This window comes from Anarhichas minor, unplaced genomic scaffold (genome assembly GCF_050575085.1).
Source record: "Anarhichas minor isolate MPS153535 unplaced genomic scaffold, ASM5057508v1 ptg000027l, whole genome shotgun sequence".
NCBI lineage: Eukaryota > Metazoa > Chordata > Actinopteri > Perciformes > Anarhichadidae > Anarhichas > Anarhichas minor.
This window is the reverse complement of record NW_027466473.1, coordinates 4,758,990-4,781,721: the sequence shown is the minus strand read 5'-3', so window position 1 is coordinate 4,781,721 and position 22,732 is coordinate 4,758,990. Positions and strand designations below refer to the sequence as shown.

Here is a 22,732-nt window from a genome sequence, read left to right as displayed (position 1 = left end):
GCTGAATGGCTGAAATAAGAGTAGAAACATAGCTATCCAAAAAAAGCACCCAAGGCAGGAAATGTGATGACATTATTCAGTTTTGATTTAGTTAGTTGTTGTGCCTATAAAATACAAATGGACCCTTCTTTATGAAACCAGATAGTTCATATTCATGAGCAAAAACACAATTAAAGTGACACACAGATACATTTTCAGTCCAAAGATATTATGCGAGCAGTAGAACAACAGGAACAGGAAATAAAATGAAACAGATTTAAGATTAACAAGGAATAATCACGTTCCTTTTGAATCTGGCTTGAAATCCTTCATAATCATTGTAAACTCACACAGTGAGACCAGCTCTTTCAGTTTTACATCATTTCCCCATGGGCTGCGGGAGCCGAGTACATGAAAGCCCTTTGGTCTAATTCTGTAAGACTAACTCCATGATCATACACAGTTATTTACCACTGGATTTTTTTTTTTGTTATAGGCAAGAGCACCCAAAGTGAACATCCAGGCCCAGCCTTACTGAGAAGAGTGTTCCAGTGAACACGTTTATGAGGTACAATGACAGTTGAGATATCCAGTGTCAGTAATAAACCTGATACACAGTGCCAATGTCACACCGGGAGGAAGTATGTCTATATTAAACAATATTTTAATAAAGAACAGACATAATGGTCACTCCTTAATACAAAAAGCAGATGTAAAACACATGTTTAGTCATACACTAAATAGTGTGTGTGCAGCGGCCTGCATGCCGTCTCTCTCTCTCTCTCCCCCTTTCCTGTCTGTCTCTCACTATGAATAAAACAGATATGCCAAAAGAAATATTTTAAAAAGCCCTGAATCAGATATGATAAGATATAGTTTGAATGTCTCTTTAGGGAAATGTGTACTCTGTCCTGCAGTTCCACAGTTGATAAAAACATACAACACATAGCTTCCATGTAAAAATTTGCACATACAGAATTTTATCTTATGGACATAAGGACGTTTTTTTAGGGATAAATGAGTGAAGCTGAGAGAGAGAGAAGTTATGAAGAGAAGAGGAGGAAAGGAGAACAGAGGGACCAGGAGCAGATCAAATAAAGTGGCGTAAGATAATATTTGCCCTTGTAGTTTATATACTATTCCCTAAAGAAATCTAATATAATCGAGTCTAATCTTCAGTTCAGAGTAGTGAAAACCACAGTCACTTGGCAGTGTTGCGGATCCTTAATTTGACATCAGAGCGGCCCAGATTATTATGCCATGGATTCCAATGATTTGTCAGCTAAACCTTTATTCTGAGAATTCTACTACAGCATATGCACAGAATCATCGTTAATGGTAATTAATTACACCTGTGCCTTTCCTGCAATAAAAAATAGAAGCCCGTGCCATAACAAAGGGGCGTGCTTTGGGGTCATAAAGGCACCTTATGGCAAGAAATTCATCATAATAGCCCACCATATTTCCATACGGTGGGTGGATTTGGTTAACTTGTGTTAACATTAAAGTTTGTGTTTTTTTTGTAAAAAATGAACTGCATGCAGTGGGACTGGAACATTCCAGGTGAAACCCTGCTTTACCAGTTGCTTAAAAAGGCTGAATCATTTCAGATTCATTGTTCAGTGTTGCTCTGATACAATCAATACACAATCAATGCTATGCATGCTTTGTCAACGCATGCAGGCTTTGCGTTTAAGAAACATATACCTTGAAATAAACTTCCACTCACTAAATTCATCAAGTAAATATATATTCTGATAATAATTCTGATTTATTCTTTTCAATCACAGTGTTGGAAGTGGTTAGTTTGCACATATTATTTCATATTTACCTGAGTAAATTCAGTTTGCTGGTGGAAAATGGAGATGGCCTTATTTTATTTATTTTAGAAAACAAGGTTGTTATTTCATATTGTATGAATTCCAGCACCTAATGTTGCTTATGTAATATCCCCAAAAAGACCCTTTGTAACACAAAAGACCATGCCGCATACTGAGATACAAACCTGGAGAGCAGAGCCTCAAGGCAACCGTGTGGTTAAAATAACTACACCTGATTCATATTAGAATCTCGCAGATTTACATGCGTTATGTAATACAACTCATACGCATGCTAGCATAATTAGACATAGCTCTATATTTAGACATAATTACCACATTAAGGAAGCATGCAGTGAGTGCAATCATCTCAGATTGTACTTTTATAAATACAGCAGTGATCCAGTGCACCTATGATCATGCCCAACAGTAAAGGATATTACAGTTATGCACAGCACAGATGTCATAAAACCGTTTTTTGCCTATTGTGGAACTTTTAGAGGAGGTTGAATAGTATGTCATGGTTGGAGTAGCATTTATATTCCATGCTGCATCGGCTGTCATCACAGAGTTAGACCAGGGCTCAGCGGGAGAAAACGTCTCGATAAAAGCAACGCAATGTCACTGGAACTGGAGGCCTGCAGAGCAGACCCTATCCACTATGACAAAAACAGGACTTTACAGGATTCATGTGAAAAGGGTAAGAGAGCTCTGGGCTGACGGGCTGTGGCTCCTGTCAAAGGGCTCCAACATACGAGAAGTCCCTGACAGGGCTGTGATTTACAGTCGGTGAAAAATGGTGAAGGAATATTGCGTTGAAAGCCTGCCGTGTGCAATTGGTCACAGTGGTGACAGGCTGCCGGACTCAACTTATAACGTAACATACATGTCCATGAGCGCTCGAATAGCCTACAATGCATGATAAGAGTTAGAATTACGGATTAATGTAAATATACCATTTCAGAAAACTTGTAATACAAAAAAAGTATTGTCTTGATGAAAGTAATCAACAGGGGAAGTTCCATTATGATACCTGTTGGTTCATTTTTTTTTCTTCCTATTCACATCTTCCAAAGGTATCATTTTACAATAAATATCTTGAAAGGAAGTTTTCTCTAAATGAGCCACAAACCTCCACTTCAGCGCTTACATACACCAAACTTGCCAGTTTAATTTCTATCTTTATTCATATATCATTCATAGCCTGATTTATACAACAAATGATTCCTAAAAATATGGTGGAGATGTATTTTTTATGGCTGTTGACAGTATTTATTTTCTTTATGGAGTGATACAAAGAGATATCCAAAATTCCCTCAGTAAAAACCTTCAACTCTAATATAACTAATATGTCAACAAAATGAAACAGAAACTTTGAACCTGGCTTTATCCAATATTCAGAATTTTGTTCATTTTATAAGAGAATGCCTCATTTGCATATTTAAACATAACATTTCAGAAAACTTGTAATACAAAAAAGAATTGTCTTAATGTAAGTAATCAACCGGTGAAGTTTCATGTGATATCGAGGCCTATTATTATTCTTTACCCTGTTATCCTAGTCACTTCAACGAGGAACAGAAGGAATGTGGTCTTTTAAATATACTTCGCTGCTCATCTCTGTTCATCTCACAACACAGAGAAGACTGAACGCTCCCTGCTGCTTCCCTACAGTATAAGGCCACGGTAGTAAAAGCCTCCCACATCGTGTCAACTATAAATTCTTGTCTGCGTGAGTGATGCTTTCGGTAGCTATGGAAACCTAATATAATACCCCCCCTCCTCTCTCTCTCTCTCTCTCTCCCCCTCCCTCCCTCCCTCCCTCTGCCTATGTCTCTCTCCCTCGCTCCATCCACACCAAAGCTTCTTTAGGCTACTTTGCGCATGTACGGCCAGTCAAACCGAGCATTGCATCGACTCCAAGATGGCGAAAACACGTCTGGCTTGTGTCCTGACTCTCCTCTCAACTCACTGTAAGTACAGAAAATCACGCAAACTCTCTGTTATTTCCCCGTGTTTTCTCTTCCGAGGAACGTGGCCGTCAAAAGCCATTTACTTTTGCGTCTGTTTGGTCGCTATTTCTCACCAGCGTCGGGCGGAAAATAGATTGTGCCGCAGAAGTAACCCTATCTGGACGCAACTAACGTTAAACTCAAGCCAGGCTGACAGCAAGACCTGTCTCTCCGACGTGAAGTAAATATAGTTATTAATTCTGTTAACGAAATGGCAAATATAGTCGCCATTTTTGATACAACTTAACGCACTGTCAACATGACTGGCGAATGTACGGGTCGAGCGACGATTGTTTCTCAAATCCATCCCTCTCCTTCGCAGTTTTACTCGGAGTAAAGCGGCTGTATGTTACAATAAAACAAAGTGTCTGGATGTAGCCACATGTTAGCATTAGCACGACTAACTGAGCGAAGTGTTCGGCTCTTGCATCAGTTCAATTAGCGGCGTGTTTCACAGTGAAGCCCCCACGTTTGTCCCCGTCGCTTTGAAAAAGTTTCAACCCTTTAAAGTTCGGAGAGAGACTTTGTGTTTGTGAATTAAATATGATTTAAAGTGGTTTATTTTTTATTTTTTTGTCCCGTCGCCCGTGCGTTAACTATTTAACGTGGGGTTTTGAAGCCGCGGTTATAGCAGAGATGTAGGAAGCAGTGATGCGAAATAACGGTTTTTCCTGCGGCGGAATAAAGCAGTCTGTCCGCGGGAGGAGCCAGCCAGCCGGGCTAGTGAGTGTCCTCCTCCTCCCGCTGCTGGACCCTTTCAAACCCGCACCAGAGCTGAGCTGGTAAACAGAAACAGCCGTCGGAAAGTCCATTGGTTTCGGTAGTCCACCCTTAATAAAGACCCCATCTCTCCCCCCTTCTATCGGTCCTATCGTTGGTAACGATAAACGCACACCTGTAACAGCTTCATTAAAATTTGAACACGCGGGACAAATACTTAAAACATTAACTTACGGGCCGTGTTTTGACGATATTTAGAGGAAAAGCAAAGTTAAATCATTTTTTAACATGTCACTAAATGTACTATATTTAATCATGTTATATTCATAACGGAGTAAAACAATAAGCCACTTGTTGCTGTGCTACGTTGCGATTGATTTCTTTGATAAATCAGGATTGTTTTACTCTTCTTTGCTATTTTCTTCAGCTGCCACCAGACTACTCCAGTAGTTTATTTAATAAATCCAGGAACATGTAATTCTATAGTTTAAATCTACTGCAGATTTAGATGGATTTGCTGCAGGTTGAAAAGATTGATGATTCATCAAAAAAAAAAGCATGGTGGGCTGTTGCTTTGGCCTACATGCTTTGAAATTCAAGAATATAGTTAGTTTTATTTTAAGTGTAACAAATGTTGTCTAGAAACGTTTTACTTACAGCGAAAAATGCATTTAGAAACGTTGCACTCTCTCCCTGCTCACGCATGAGTAACTGTGCTTTGGAAATAATTTAGCCATAAGTTCGGGCATGAAATGTGTTCATTTTGCCCTCGCTGACACTTGGATGCACATTAAGCAAGGTGTGAGAGAACAGACGGATCAAAGAGAAGCGCAGACACAAAAACCCTCCTGTGATCTCTCACGTGTGTCAATTGGCTTATTCTCTTTGCTTTCATTAGGAAGAAGCAGCGGAGCTTGTTTGAAATCTGTTGCTGTGTGTCTCTCTCGACTCACCTCCAGGCTGTGTGCTTTTTCTTCTTCTTGTTTTTATGTGATACATTTCAAAGTCAGTACTCCTAATGATGTTCCCCCCTTGGTAAATCTGTGACATGGGAGCAGGACAATTGCCATTTTCAAAGGGGGTGGGGGGTGCAGTGAGCTGGTGAAGATTTAAGAATGTCTTTTGTCTTGCTGGACAGGGCTCAGCCATGTGGTCCGACTGTCTTTAGAAACAGGACAAATCTGGCTAAACCAAAGCTGGCCACAAGCCGCGTGGTGATCTACTACTTGGCGCTGACGCTAATAGGGGCTGACTGTAATTGGAATTCGTCTTGTTGTGTTTTGGAAAAAGCTCCGCACCAGATTCAGCTCCTGATGATTCACAAAGCGAGTAAGAAAGTCAGAAGACGGAATGTGCCGTCTGCCTTCGCTTCTTTTTCTGTGTCTTTGTGAGATGTGCTTGTTCTATTTAAATGCGTGACATTCATCGCTGGCGATCGCCTTAATGACCGCGCAGACCGCCGCCATTCCAAGTGACGGCTGAGCACGGACCGCAAATATCAGCCCCAGTCATCTGTCGGCAGAGCCAAAGACCAGGGCCTGTTGTTATTTTAAGCACAGCGGAGACTTTCCAATCTGATCTAATGGAATGCGTTGACATTTTCCATTGTTGGCTTCACCTGAGCCGTTTCCCTTAAACTATTCCAGAGAAAGCAGTACACTCACTTTAGAGGGACGTCTGCCAGAACCCTCCTCACAAGAGCGTGGCCAAGATATGTGGGATCTTGGAAGATGCTCACGGTGGATTAGTGCAGATCAAATATAAACTTTGAGATCACCGCTCTCTTTATAAGAAACACCTGTGGACAGCTACACATGTCAGATTGATTGCTGCGTTTTTGGAAATTATGCGAATCAACAACAGAAAGACGTTCGCATTAACTTAGCATAAAATACTATCATGAAAACCTGGTCATTCACAATTAATCCCTGCAAAAGAGAGTTGGTTTCCGGCTCAATTGATCAGCTTTCACGCTTTTATTTCCCTGGATGATTGACATTTTTATGACATTATCTCTGTTTTCTCTCATGGCTATCCGCCTAATCCAATTGGAGCCCTCTCTTCATCTGAATGGATAAGATAAGGCTAGAGAGCGGTGGAGCCTCCCCTGTGCTCTCCGCTGATAAGCTATTGCATCACTTAAGAGAGATTGGAGCATCCTCTAACCCACACATAACCGGGGTGCTCATCGGGTTACGTTGCCCAGCACGTTCCGCAAACATTTGTCTACATCAGGAGCCAAGCGTCGGCACTTCTCTCATTGTTTTGCATGTGTGGCACAGCCCCCCCCCCCCAAGATAACCGCGAAGAGTGGCTCCCTTAGGAGGTGCATGTTGTCAGATGTTTCTCTCCCCACCCAAAGCTTGCGAGCAAATGTTGGGAGCACTCTCTGAATGGCATGCGCGGCCCCCTGTGGGCAAGTCACATATACAGTCTTGACATTTGACTGCAGAGACGGTCAATGGCAGAGCAAAAACGGGGACGGACGAACAGACAGAGTCCCTCGCTGCCGAGCATTTTGTTTTGTTTGTTACAAGTCAAGAGTTTTTGTCTCCAGACACCTCCCCCCCACCCCCCCTGACTGAGAGGTGTCAGTGGCGTAACACATTTATCATGGCTGGCATTTTGGTCTCAGCTCAGATGGAAGGAGTTCTGCAGTTACCATGGGCTCATTGCCTAACCGAGAGTTGTGTAATTTAGGGTTGTAACAGTGCACCGGTATCTTTAACTTAATTAGAAATGATTGTTATCATACAGAGTACATTAGCTTATCTACGCTATGAAAAAAGACTGACATAAATGTGTGTGGGGTGGGGGGGGGTTAAAGGCACAAACAGTAGCACTATGGCTGCTCTGACACACACTCAGTTTATTGCTAATTGTTTATATTTATAGGAAATTATTTTGCAGCTGATGTTACTTTTAATCTTGGGCTGTCCTCAACCAAAGACATTCTCAGTCACCTGACGCTGACAGCATACAATCAGCATACAATGCTGTCGACTTATCGATTAGTTGATTTAATCGACGGATCTGTTTTTCCACAAAAGCACAATTTAAAATCTTGTCGTGTTTACAGAAAACAACACAAAAAAGGACTAAAGGAATCTTAGTCGACTGAGACCAAAATGACCGATTAGTCAAACAATCGACTAAGAGGGGGCGGAGCTATTTAATAGTTAATTTAACATGCTATAGTGCTTTAAGACTTATACAGTTAGGTGCTATGTTTTTATCAGTTTTGTATATCTTTATAATTTTGCTCTCATTCCCTTAAGGGTCATTTTAACTGACTGAATAATGATAATAATAAAAGTAATACTGTGATACTGAATCTTGTGATATTTTCAATGACAGTTATCGCACCGTGAAAACTTCACACCCTAATTTGCTTTCTTTGCTTTACACAAAATAAATCCCACCCTTTTGTAGTATATTCTTTGAATTGCTGCAGTCAGCCATGTGGGCGTCCCTCCATGGGATAAAGTCAAAGTGGCACATGGCCCTCACTGTGGAATGACCTGAAACAGCTGAGCAGGAGTGGGCGGTGGTGTTTTTCAAGCAGCGTCGCAGGCGTAACCCCGAAAATATCTGCCGCGTCCCTCCCAAACCTGAGTTAGCAAATGCGGCATTCCAAACAGAAAACACATGGCGGGAGAAGCCTCCTCATCATATGTGCACTGACTAACAATCACAACCACCTGTTTTCCCTGAGAGATAAAAAAAAAAGGGCCCCTGTTGATGAGTTGGCCGAGGTCAGGGCTGTGAAGAAAGCTCGGCAGTGTTCAGAAAAACAAGCCGGGCGTGACGGTGCGTCTCCTGAGACAGACGTCCGTTTTAACTTGACACAGAGGAGGATTCAGCTCCCTGTGCTGCTTTTATCAACTCTTTTTTTTCTTTCGCTCACAGCGAGCTGCAGCAGATGCTGAGGTCCAAAGGCAAATACTAACGCGTTCACGTTCCAGAAACGGCAATGGCATGTGCGTGCTTCAAATGTCAATAAGACTACCATGTGAGAGAACCACCGGTCGTAAACTAGAACCAGCCTCCAGGCAGCACACACCGGCCAAAAACTCCACATGTAAAACACCATAAAGGTCTCGCCGTGGAGCAGGTTCTGTCCATAATCTGACAAGAGGGGGGGATTCATGAGAAAATGAACTTAATTGTCGTCCCGTTTAGAGTAATGAGCGTTTGGAATCGACCGCTCTTCCTGAATAGAGGACTAAAGTGGTTTGTTTGTTTTGACAAGACATCATTACAGTCGATGTTTGGGCCACTCTAGATCAACAGGATAATCCCCAAGATGCCTCTGTGCTGGCTGCCTGAGTTTAGGGCAGCACAAGAGAGGCTTCCTGTCTGATGATCTCTATCTGTGGTCACATGGTCCCCGGAGCGAGCGAGCCAGCGCAGCTCTCCCGCTCGCGTGTCCACCGGACTCTGACGGAGCACGTCAATAGGTCAAAAGAGAGCGCCATCGATCAAACATCGGGGACGCCTGTCGGCTCAGTCAAATAATTAGGGGTTTCATTAGCGACGCGGTGGAGGCGATGAACTGCATGTGGCCGAGCGCGACGTCGCTCAGAGAGGAGAAAAGCTGGAGGCTGCGCTCCCGCTGAGAGTCATAACCAGATAATCGCTCCGGATTCATCTTTTGTTTACCAGGCTGCAAACAAAGGGGCAATTACCGTCTAAAAATAGCCGCGAGGCAGAATCATCTGACGACCTCAGGTGTTTGATCACAGCCCATTCCAGACCAAACCATTAGGAACATGGACTGTGATAATGATTGTGGACACAACACGGGTACAGTAGCTTCACCATATCTCAAAAGAACTGCCAGGAAACTTATTTATTTTAATCTGAATGGTAATAAAGTGGAGATGAAATAACATTGAGGCTCAGTCCATTGGTGTAAGGCCACATAGGGATGTTAGAGGATGAATGATGGCAGGAACCAGACCCAAGTGAGCCCTAATATCAAGCTAAAATATTAAAATCAGCTCTAAAGGTAGCCAGTGTCAGGCTAAAAGCATTTTGAAACAGCAGACAGGCTTTTTGACTTCCCGAGGAGTTGACAGAATGTCAGTCATGGAAAGAAATAAAACAGGGGAGGGGTTAGAGGACTGCACAATCTTTTTGACCTGTTTGTCAGAAATTACATCTGGAGTCTTTTAATCTTTGTTTTTGTCTGGATTATATTGAAGGAACCAGTGAGATGGAATTCGACTCATTTGATGACACATGGCCACGATAATGAGATATCGGGGCGGAGCTCCCGGGGGGATATAAACTGTGTTATCTGTGTGTTACCTTGGAGACAATAGCTTTCCACCTACAGCACAGGCTGTTGTGAGTGCAGATTGTTAGGGAGTTTCCTGCTCTGCGTCATTGCCTCGGAACGAGGTAATAGGGTGTGTTGTTTTTGTTATGATTGATAACAATGCTGCAAATAACATTGGTATGCTACTAGTTCTTATTAGCACAAGAGCTCCCTCTGATAATCAGGAGCCCTGGTGCTTGGAGCTCATTTCCTTGTCTTACATCTGGTGGCCTGTAATTAGGGGGGTTTCCACACCTCCAGGTCCATGTCAGGCCTGCAGCATGCTACTGTGGAGGTGGAGGGTGTGGATGCACCTGCTAGACATGTGGCTATCAAATTAAAAACAGCATGTAGCATCTACTGTAACATAATTCTTGGCACATGCAGTGGTGTCCGTGTTTGGAACGACGGCGTTTGACAGGAGGTGTTCGTGGTGAATCCCAGCCAAAGACACTAAATGTCAGATAGAGGACTAACATGTGAGTTACCGGCGTCTTCTGGGAGAGCAGTGCGAAATGGGTTCAAAACAGCACAGCGCAGAAGTGATAGATGGGGCTCGGTCAGTGAGCAAGACCTAGACCTTGATGCTCTCAACTTAAAAATAAATAAAATGAGGAAATGATTTGTTGCATGCCGGCAAGCCTGGCAGTTACACTCGGCCAGCACTGAATGTGGCTTTAGGGATGACAACAGAATCTACCCCTGCTAATTGAAAAGGACGAACTGAACAATTTCTTAGTGGATAGGACTCCATGGAGATTGATCTTCGTCTTCATCTCTTAAAAGAGGGGCTCATCGGCTCCAGACTTAGCAGCAGAGAGGAGGTTTAGGGTCAGACATGACCCAGACATCTTGGTGCTGATCCAAACCAGTTATTAGTGATGATTAAGTTGTGTGTGTGTGTGTGTAAGAGCAATAATGGTGATGCCGTGGATTCCTCCGTGAAACGTTACTCTCTGGTCCTATATTGGCTTAGAACTTAGACATTTGCTGTTGAGGCACAATGAGGTAAAAGCTCAGCATCATCTGCGGCCGTTCTTAACACCGTCTCAAGTTCAACTTAAAATTAGGCGGGACAGTGGTGGCTGTCAGCAGAAATCACAAATTAGATTTGGGCTCAAATGAGTTCGCTGCAACTCCCTGGAGTTTGATACTTGAGCCTGTCCAAGCTAATGGAATTCAAATGTCACTTTGACTATTTGTGACGAGTCATAAGACATTACAATCAGAAAGTTTTTCCTATTTGACTCAAAAGACATATTGTCTTCTTATATTCATGGAATAGTTCAACATTTTGGGAGATCCTCTTATTCACTTTGAATGAAATGCAAAGGTTTATATCACTCTCATTGCTGTTTGTTGTATTTGAAGCTACAGCAGCCAGTAACCACTTAGCTTAGCTTAGCACAAGGACGGGAAACAGGAGGAACCAGCTAAACTGTTTCTTATCTTGGAACCGATCGGTCTGGAGACGATTTAGCCTCTGGGGACAATGACCAATGTATCTGGGGTCTGGTGTAGCCAGTAGATATCTGGATAATGAATATAATGGCCAAGACTTCCTCTTCCGGTCATTGTTTACAGTCCAAGTAGCACAAGTTGCCAATTAGCTAAGCTAATAGAAAAAGCTAAATTGTAGTCAGATGATAGGCGGTTGGTTCCATTATCATTTTGGCCAGTGCGCTTCACCTCATTTGCTCTCCCTTTTTTTTTTCATGCAAATTCCAAAAGCTGCATTGTAGCCACGATCAAAAGCTCTGCTGCGGTAGAAAGCCCACCAGCACTGTCAGGAGCACAGAGTGCATTCAGCTGACTGGACAGATAGAGTAGCAGATTGTACCAGACCATCTGGCCACGTGGCGTGAAGGGCCACGTAGTTTAAAATATGTCGAGATTGAGCTGGAGTTGATAGCACTGTTATGCTGTTGTAGAGCTTGCCAAAATATCTTTTGGTAGAGAGCAATCCATTGATCTGAACGGTACTGCTCTCTCACACCAACGGCTTTTAGGCCAAACGGTGAAAAAGTTGATTGGAAGACCTCCATGTGAGCGCCTCCTCCCTCTGTGTCCCAACGTCTCGCTGGATGAAATGGGACTGAATACTTAAAGAGCTTTGAAGACGGTTGATATCTAGGAGCTTTAATGGAATGCCTTGATTCTGTCAGGAAAGATCACGAGTGCCCCGTGACCGTCCCTGTTTTTTAGGCTGTGCTGTGAGTCGTGCTGGAGGAGAAGCCCAGCACACACAGCCTATGTTGCCACGTGTGTGAGGGCATACTTGGGGTAAGTGAGTGCCTCAGATGTTTGTCAGGACAGGATGCCAGACATAGGAGACGAGTTTGTAATGCGGTTGCTAGCATTAGCCCCCCCCCCCCCCCCCCCGTCTGAACTTCAATAGAGGGGGCTTTACGGTGTGGCCCTGCTTGGGTTCTGTGTCGTTTAAAGCAGTAGAGAAAGCAATTTGGGTGGATTTCATGGTGACTCAGTGGTTTGTCAGGCATTTGTCATCGTTGGAACAGGTCACTCAAAAATGGCCAGGCTGAAGCCTCAAAGCTGATCAGAGACTTAAGTATTACGTCGTGACGTTACACTTTTAGCTGCAAAACAGCAGCAGCATAGTATTTTAAACGTATTTTCAAACACTGTACTCTGTATTGACCTAAATGATGGAAAAAACTGGATGATGAGCCTGTGAATATTCCGCAGCCCGTCTGTGTTCAGGGATTTCCTGAATCTTTTGCCATTAAGATTGTAATTAAACTAAATTGTCAGCTTCTCAACCCATCTTGTAAGTCATTCCCAAAATGACCACGTTATCTACTCTGCCATTTCCTTTCACAAGGCTGCTCCGCTTCCAAAGTCAGATGAATATATTTATGCGACGATGATTATCCGGGCTTAAGAGGTAACCTTAAGAGAAGCCATGTGGAACGAGGGGGTTCTTGTTATGTGGGACTTTCCAAGACTACAAAAACTACCCTTGATGGGTGGGAAGATGCCAAAATATAAAAAAAAAAAACTGAAGTAGTACTGACCAAGACCTGTCTTTAACTGCCTTTAAGGTGTAAAACAGGGGTATTCAATTAAAATTCCAAAAGGTCCAGATTGCGAAAATCTCCTCGGGCAAAGGTCCGGAACATTACAATAATATCTAACTTGCGCTATTTAGTGCCATATACTGTATATATTCAAGAAGTCTAGTAGTAGTACCAACGTCTCTGTGTAGTCAACACAGTCAACTGTCAAATCAAATAAAGAAAGTACACATCAATTATATTTTAACAATTATTATTCTCAGTTTTCAAATTTAACTGGATGGATTATAAATAATACATAAATAAATGTTCTTCTCATTTCAAGTAAAATAATGGCTGGATTAAAGAATAACTGACATAACAGAAAGTTTTTCAGAAATGTGCATCTTAAAATAAAGTACTCAATTTTAGAAAAATTCATTTCACAGAATTGCCCTGCAGCTTTAAATTCTGTTAATTCAGGTGTGAAGTGATGCCAATCAAAAATCAATATTATATTTTTCTCATCTTCTAACAAGATAAGTTGGTGTGCAGGGACTTTATCTGCCACTTGTTTCAGCTCTATTCTCTCTGTAACATCATTGTTGGGCAGTGAATTCATGTGTTAGGATTCTGATCATATTGGATTCTTAGGTTTATTTTCTGTGACTTCATTCAGATGTGAGTGGGAACGTTTGCTAAAAAGAGTTGTGCTTTGTCTCGTAGTGACGCTTCACATTACCGCTTTTAATAATCATCACGGTCTCTGAACATGTGAGACATACTGGTATTAAACTGTCCGTGTGAAGAATTAATCTATAAGCGTCTGTCCATTAATAGTTACAGACTCTGGTCTCTGACCACTTTTCTCTTTTTGGACAACGTCATGTGAAATAACTTCTGACTCAAGAAATTATTCTAGTCTTCTTTCTCTTTCCTCGTCTCTCCCCCCTGTGTCACGGTGTATGAACATCTCACTCAAGTCAGAAAACTTGTCAAAATACCCATTTTTGATTGGCTGAGCTGCATCACGTGATGTGATTTACAACGCATTGGTCGGCGTGTTTCCTGCACTGCTGAACAAGTGCCGCGAAGGCTGAACAAACTGCGCCGGTTAAAATAGAAGCCCTCCGTCAAAAATAAAATCGGTTTTAGGTCCAGGGTCCGGATACAACGCCGTCTGGGTCCGGATCCGGACCGCGGTCCGACTGTACTTGTTCTTCAGGTGCTTGACTTGTTCCTTAATTAGTCTCAGTCTACGTCTTGGTCTCCCTCATATATAGAAAACAAAGCCACGTCTCCATGTTATACAACCTGAACCCAAGAATACAGAGAGCACAGATGTGCACTTCCTAAAATATTCAGCATACAAAGGCAAAGAGCCAACAAATAATTCATTGTGAAAATAAGAAAACAACGGCGGAAAACACGAGAACAAAAGCCATTTAGTCGGCAAGGGGTAAAGTTTGCGGCGTGCACATGAAGCCTCAGAATATATATGTGTGTGTGGGTGGTGAACAAGTGGGGGAAACATACAACAGGCCACCGACCCCGGCGCTCGCCGCACTCCACCCCAAAAAGCCATTTATTCTGCCAAGATCCGGTTTTAAGCGAGAACAATGATCTTATGGTTCCTTGAGCTCTGCACCACACTCTCAGAGGGAATCTGTAGGCGATCTCCGTGCTAACGAGTGTCTCGGAGCGGCCCCCGTCCAGCAAGAGCTCGGTGTAATGAATCCCCCCCTCCGCCCCTTCCCTCGCCTAGAATCACTCATGCGGCACTGAGCGACTGTACAGTTTTATCTCGGATCATCAACACTCAAGATCATCAGCGTTCACATCTGTGGGCGGCGTCCCTCCGGGGCGATTGTTAGCGTGGTAAGCTCGTTGGGAGAGACACTCAGTTCTGCAGTGAGGGGGGGGGGGGGGGGTGAGCTCCGAAGGACTGCAGCGAGGGCGCTGGTACCCGAGCTAAAGGTTCCAGTCACATCCGAGCACAACACGGCCCGCTCTATTAGGCCGCTTTCCTTTCAGGGTTGAGATGGATGCGTTTAAGCAGATTGAGCCTGGCGTTACGCCAATCAGCGGTAGCCACGGCTTATCGGGGCCGGGCCTGCTGAGCACACTTCCACGGGATTCAGTGCAGTCTGGATCCTTCTCACTGGAGGCAACAGGCTGACTGGTGACTCTGGTTTCTAATTGGTGGAATATTCCACTCACTGTGACTCACTTGTGATTAGTTTCCTACACACAGCTGAATCATTCAACAATTATGCTGCATGTTAAGGCCTTTACACACCAGCGGACTCGATGAATAAGCAACACGAAAACGCCTGCGAATATTATATGTATAGGGCTTTTATTGTGAAAGGTAAGAACGAAATATCCCATATCTGAGCATTGTTAGCCATAGGAGAAAAAAAAAAGAGCTAAAATTAGAAAAATGTTTTCATGTGTGCGCAGCATTAAATCAATTGGTTTTGATTGTCCCCAAGAAGGACTATTTTATCTAATCAGCAAAATATTGAACAGGATAGCGCACGGATGCCATGCTCTGCCACGCTCTGCCACGGAGCAGTTATGTATGACACAAGCAGAGACAGCAGGTGACGAGGTCGCCAGCTGTCCTCTATTCTTACCATGAAAGCTTTGGACCGTTGCCATTGTCTCCCGGCCCGTGACTGTGTACGGCACACCTTTTACTTCCTGTGTGACCGTGTACACACACACACACACACACACACGGCATTGGTTCGTGTCAGAGGCTGGAAAACAGAATGGGAGGCATGGAGCGCTCGGCTGTCTGATGCCTCTGTCTGGTATTTCCCACGGAAACCCATCAAGGATTCCTCCCTGAGCAGGTGATGGAAGTGTGGGGGGGGGGGGCGGGGTGGTCAGCAGCAGGAGCCTCAGATGGTTTCCTTCCCCAGCTGTTGTTTCAGCAACATTCCCTGTCCCACAGCTCAGTCAGCCTGTGCAAACTATTTGAGTTCAGAGTATGCCTTTATGCACATTTGTTGTCTGAGGGGGGCGGCTCGTTGGCAAATTCCTGCTTGGAAATCGCACGCTGCGATGTCTCAATATTTATTTTTGTTTTGTTTTTTCTCATGGAAGGCACACAGTGTTCATAAACAACTGTCTTAAATGAGTAACAGTCGTGGTTTACTCCCAGTCATGTGTCTTGCAAAGTAGGAATTTGGAAGTGTGTGTTCAGTATGTGGCTCATGAGCAGGCGGCCCCACCCTTTTAATCAGGTATTTCAGAGATCGGAATGAACACTTCCAAAATACAGACTCTTAAGAACAAAAGACGGGGGTGCATGAAGTGACCCCGGTCCCCTCGACGACGCCTGGCTGTCAGAGCTCACTTCACCTGTGACCAGTCATCCCCCTCACACATTCTGCACTTCCCGTACTCCACATTAGTGCTTACTAAGGGACAATGAAAAGCACTAAGGGACAATGAAAAGCGCTCAGAGTTGCCTCCCACAGCATTATACGTGCAGGCCAGTTGGCGAGGAGGCTGCTCTGAAGGAAGTCTTTGTCGTAGAGTAGATCTTTGCAGCGGTAACAAGCTTGACCACGCTGCTTGACTTTAGTTTGTTTTTTTGCTCTCACAGTCAGCAGGCGCTCCTTCCCTCTGGTGTTGTGCTTATTGAAATGCCACACTTCTAAAACTCTCCTGCACATTGCATTTGTCTCAAACAGCTTCTGGAGTCTGTTCATCTGGATTGATAGTCCTCACAGACGATGTACTGTTGTTATGGAGTATGTTGGCTTTTAGTGCTGGAGACGGTTCATGGTGTTTGTGTTTGTGGAAAACTGTTCCATCAAATGGAAGTTTGTGGCATTTATTAATTCTCAAATACATTACCACATTCCTGTTTCTATTCAGTCAATTCATTTGCTACTGTCTATCACATATTTACTATTCATTTGTCTTACTTTATTTCATATTTCTTGGTATATATTTTACTCTTTTGTTTTATCTTGCATTATTTTGTTCCTTAGATTCTTTTTGCTTTTGCTTGCATGGTTTTCCCTTTTTATACATATTTAATGAGCAGTGTTGTTGGTAGGGTTGTAATGGCATGATAACATCTCAGAAAATAGTAGTTTCACCGTATACAGTATAACATTATTATTACTATTTTATTATCAGTTATAATGACCCTTAGAGAGAACAGAACAGAATTATAATAATCAGAATTATAAACCTGGTAACATAAAGTAACATAACATGTATATAACTGAAGCATGTTAATGTACATGTTAGCAGCACCATAGCATGCAAAATGAACTACTAAATGAAATGTAAGCTGAGAGCTATTAAAATAATGTCCTATGATTATTAACAATTAACATGAAACTCAGGGAGACTGAGATCCAACATGTTCATTGCCAACGACTGCTACACTGTGATTGTTGTGCATATGAACACGTTTATTGCTTCTAAAGCTGTCGATTGTCTCCCTCAGGGATCAGACATGGATCACGTGAATCTAACCGCCATGCTCTTCCAGTATTCAGACTTCCACCAAACAAACATGGCTTTTGTTCCAGAGCGAAAACAAAGGGCCGGGTAGTAGGCCGGAGCCGTGGGACGCCACTGTTGTGAAGAGCAGACTGTAATACTGGGGCTGGTCCTGGGCCTGCTGGTCCACGGCTGACAGCATCTTGATGACTGGGCTAAAGCTCCGCCTGGAGGCCCTTTTTATGAAGACTGTATAAGCTTCCTGCTGCTGTCTCACACGTTACGCTCCCGAGTGCCGCAAATGTGCCGAGCTACACAGCTCGAGACATGAGCGCGTCGGGCTACACTCCGGTTTGTGTGCGCACGTGTTAATGCGCTGTTACATTTGTCTGCCAGCAGTCATGCATAGTCGGTTCGTTGTCATTCAGTTCCGACGAGCCTCGATGAGATGACTCCCAGAGCAGAGGCATTAAAGAAACACAGAGATGCTGTCCATGCTGTGGAGATGTGCAGGCTGGGGGTGGGGGGGGGGGATACATAACTCATGAAAAACAGTTCAGAGTAAAGTCAGCACAGAGATGCATAAAAAGTTATCCCTAAAGGCCGCATCGCACCCTTTCAGTTGAGCTCTTTTGGTCCCACAGCCGGGCATCCTTCGGGCGCCGCAGGAAGCGAGGCAGATTAAACCTTTTGGACCCGCTAAGTCAACATGTCTCTGCCGTGTGCTGTTGTGTTATTGTTCAGTTGTCAGTCGAGCCTTAGCTCATCGCGCTCAGCTACCGCTCGCCCTCCACGCACCCGACAATGAGCGCTTATCTCTGCAGGCTGTGGCACATTGGCTCAGCTACACTCCCCCCACTCCCCCCCTTCACATCTCTATGTCCGTGTCCCGGCCCAACGAGCATTATTAGGTAAAGGAAATGCTGGCCGGGTCAAAAAAATAAATTAAGTTAATATCCCAGCATCCAGATTAGCCCGATATCTGCAGATGTGAGTGTTCCCAGATCTTTAGATGTTGTAGAGGAATTATTAGTTAATCCTTTGTGGCGTGCTGATGGAAAGCTTTAGAAAAGGGTTCCCGTTGAAGGGTGTGTGTGTGTGTGTGTGTGTTTGCGGGTGGGGGAGTTTTTTTGACGTGTCCGGTTGAAAGGACAGACAGCAGAATGTTATCCAGGGATTTACCACCATGTATTATTATCTGACCAGTTCATTGTTGACTGGCAGGGAGGATATAGGTTAGTGCACAGTAGCAGGAGTCACTCATAAGAACCCTGCTCTAGTGATCGGTTTAAAATGGCGTCGCCCTCTGTGCAGGATAATACTACCCATAAGCCTCTGGCACAGCCATGCCGCCATACAGTTTGTACGGCCACAAATGTTTCATCATGCTTTAAAAAGGGGGCCTGTGTTGAAATTGCATTCCTAATTAGGATTAAGGAACGGGTCAGGCAGCCCGGACTAGAATGTGAAGCATTCCGCCGATGCCATCTGTGCATCTGTGTGGCGAGGGGCTAATTCTGGCACAGAGTGTGGTGTGATGTACCACAGATATTTTTTTTGTGCAAGCGCGGGGATTTTGACTCTGACTGCAGCCCCCCAAAAAAGTGAATTGAATTTGAACCCCCCACCACCCCGTCCAGTTAGGTCTCCTCTCAGCTGACGCCACAGAGCTCCCGATGCACTCGGACACCCGACATGTGTGGCACGTCGGATTGCTCGCATAACAGAGACGCCGCGCCTGGGGAGGCCCCTGCTCAGCCTCTCGGGCTTCGATCTGTTTTGACAAGGCGCTCTCGCCGTCTCCCCTCGAGAGGCTGACCTGGGCAAAAATGAGCGGCCAATTTATTTGATCATGAGGTGCGTTCAAGGCCTCCCCAGGGTGCCTGTGAGAGGCAGCGAGTGCTACCGCTGCTCACACTTCTTACCTGGGAGGGATTCCAATTAGCAGACTGCGGGGGGGGGTGGGGGGCTCTGGCTGGCGCTGACAGCCGCTATAAATAGCGCCTGGCCATTTGACCCGTTCTCACTGCAGCGAGGAACAGCTCATGATTGTAGGTTATTACCTGCAATTGTCCACATCATCATTAAGCCACGCTGACACCAGCTGAAGCTTCAGGACTGAAAGAAATGCGACATGTAGCACCAGTTCTTTTCTCCCTTCCAGCTCTTTGTATTGACATTTCCATCATCACTGACACAGTGAACACATACACCATATAATAGACCATATAATAACACAGTTGGTGTATGTATACAAAAGGGCTGTGAAGGCGTTACATTTTGGATTGGTGTTTAAATTCTTGCAGTTTGGCTTTCATGAAACAGAATTCATATTAGGGATGCACGATATATTTTAGCAGAAACTGGCAAATGATTATTCATTATTCCGATAATGAAATCATGGATAGAGCCGGTAAATGAAAGCCAAATTGATCTTGTGCCCGCTGTCAGAAACACGGTGACATTAGTTGTTTGATGTGACATTACCACAGCGGATATAAAGAAGAGCATGGATATAATTAGTGGAGGTATCTTGCAGACGGTAACTTTAGAAATTTCAATGGCAGACATGTACACAGTTTGGCGGAGTGGCGCTGTTCCTGTCTGCTGTCTGCTCATGCGCAGCGAGTATTTAGCATCCGTCTAACGTTGGCGTAAACAGCATCTGCAATCCATCCTGGTCACGAGTTTGTAGAGCGCTGCAGGGATGACGTATTTTTGTAGGCCAACCAGGAAGTTAGCGTCACACTGGTTCCCTCCACAGAAAGCCAAAGGGGATTTTGGATTATTGCAGAAAATAAGCTCCGTTTATGATACACGTTTTGTTCAGCAAGATAATCTTCACAAATGAACACGGCTTTCATGGTTTTTGAATCATGAATGCAATCACCAGAAGTAAAAAGCTAACGTTAGGCACCAGTATACACAAGGCGGACTAGTGTTAAACGTAATTAGGTTTTTGTAGTTTTATTTAGCCACTTGTTAGACACATGAATGCTTCACAATTCACGAGCGGGATATTTACTGACTTCATATCGTGAAACAAGATGTTTAAATCTCTTACGCTTGTGATAACCTCAGACCTTTTTCAGGCATCTAAACTGACACTCTATGTATATTGAATGTAAATGGATGAATGGTTCGAGAGACATTTGCATGACATACCCACCACACACACACACACACACATAGATTACTTGCTTGCTTGAATTCCTATGCCAAACGTTTGGTAGGTAACCAACATATAGAAAAACCAACCAAATCCTTCTGCACTAACAGCAGCATAGCTGTCCCCCAACCCTTCCATGTCTTTATTCAGCATTAGTCGACTTTATGTCGTCATTGTGTTTTATCTGCAGACTAAGCAGCCGGTGGCTTTAGGGCCTATAAAAGCCTTCATTGAGTATTGAGTATTTTGTACATTCACATGTCGTTTTTGATGGATCATGTCAAAGCATTTCATTTGACGTTTTTCACGTACTTTACCAGAAAAAAATATTTGAAGAGTCAGAAATGTTTTTGTTATGTATCAATTGCAATATCAGTTAGATTTGGTTAGGCCAGAACTATGGAATATTAAATCATGCACCTCAGGTGTGCATACAAATCTACAAGCTATGAACTTCTTATTAAAAACCCAAAATGTAAAATGATCAGTTATCGTGTCGGCTGAAAGAGAAATCCACACGGTGCATCCCTAACCCCTATCACTGCACAGGTGACAGACAGTCATGTTGCTGATAAATCAGGTCGGACAGCCAGAGGAGGGGCTCTGTGTTTCAGCAGCGAGTGCAATACTGGAATTACACTGCATCTCAAATAGAACTCTACTGAGTATCGTGTTTATCCACGAGGAGCTCATGACTGGGGATCCGGCCATTGGATGTAGGTCCACACGGTCATTGCGTCCTCAGCCACAATACCCATCGACCATTGTTCCGTTTAATTGAGCAACCCATTCAGTCCCACTGCCCTGAAACTGTGTCACTAAACAAAGGTCTCCATTGGCATGCATGGCTGCTGGGAGCATGTGAAGAGGCAGTGTGGCACCAAACAACAGGACTCACTTTATACAGCGGCCGGGATCCGATTATCTCGGGGCCAAGATGGTTCACATGAATGAAGTAATATTATATCATTCAGTGAGTATCAGTTCCCTCTAAATGCATTATTGTAACTCGGAGCAACTTTGGACGTTTGGCTAAAGAACAGGAGCCTCATGTTTTAACGGCGCTTACACGCCAAATGTACACGTGACACTTCAGTCAGTCAGCAATCAGCAGTCCCATTGTGTGAGTTATGTTGCATCATGTGATATAATAATAAAAGGGGTTTCAAATCATTCTTTAACAGCATATACAATAAACAATGATACAACGTGTCACTGTCCATCTCTTTTATGACTGACGTGAATTAACGTGCACATTATAGCTGTCAGTACATTTTTTTGTTATATCTGCTGGCAACAAATATGACAAAATTCAATGGAAAATATGGTAATTAAATCCTGTGTGCAGATGTTTGTCAGGAGAATAGTTTACGTTTCTGCTATGAAAAACCTGGTTTTGAAGATATTGTTCATGCCAACAGAAATGTCTTGTTGTAATTTGATATGCAATAAAAGGATGGGAAAATGGACAAACATACTTATACAGGAGATTAAACAAAGTGAGACGGTATGTAACGGCTCAACGCAGCGACTAGCATCGTGGCTAGCAAAAGAAGGTGCTGCGTGTGAGGTGGAAGAGTAAAAGTTGCTTTTCCCACTCTGTGGTCCAGTCCTGTGAGCTAGTCGCACTGAGCTTGAGGTCAAAGTGAGAGCGGGCCAGATGCAGACGCTAACACTGACACAAAGTGACAGGTTCCCAGGCATTCAGTGACACCATCGGCTCCTCCCTTACCCCCCCTTCCCCTCTCCACACTGTCATTGGCTCAGGCCGAGTCTTTGACCCCGCACTGGATCAGAGGGCTCACCAGCAGTAAGGCACATGGGCTGCCCCGGCATCACCAGCCTCACGGATCAGGGCCCTGCAGCGGCCTCCTATAAATGCAGAATAAATGAATACACAAGAGGCCCTTGTGGGGAAAGATGAACCGTGTTTGAATACACCTGGATAAGATGGGCTGCATTTGAATGAACCCCTGATACCAGGATACAACTTTCAGTCAGACAGAATGAGTTTAACCACCAAAGGTGGAATGGTTGGGGGGGGGGGGTGCTGTCTTTGAGTCTCCATAGCTTGATAAAAGAATTAGCTTTTTGTATTCCGATGACCTTTCATCCATACTAGGAAGTGCCACTGTGTACATCGATATGTGAACTCTCCTCTGCCTCCACCTGCTCTTCAGGTCTTAACTTTGCTCCTGTGCTTATTGAAGCTGATTGTATGCACA

General features: G+C 43.9%; 1 protein-coding gene across 1 annotated transcript in view; it reads left to right on the top strand.

Moving 5' to 3' along the window:
• The first annotated feature begins 3,680 nt into the window (after positions 1-3,680).
• Positions 3,681-22,732, top strand: part of LOC142960346 (junctional adhesion molecule 3B-like) — a 37,715-nt gene continuing 18,663 nt past the window's right edge. Inside the window, 2 exon segments of the mRNA XM_076102156.1 lie at positions 3,681-3,701; positions 3,703-3,769. Coding sequence (XP_075958271.1) covers positions 3,681-3,701; positions 3,703-3,769 — 88 coding nt within the window.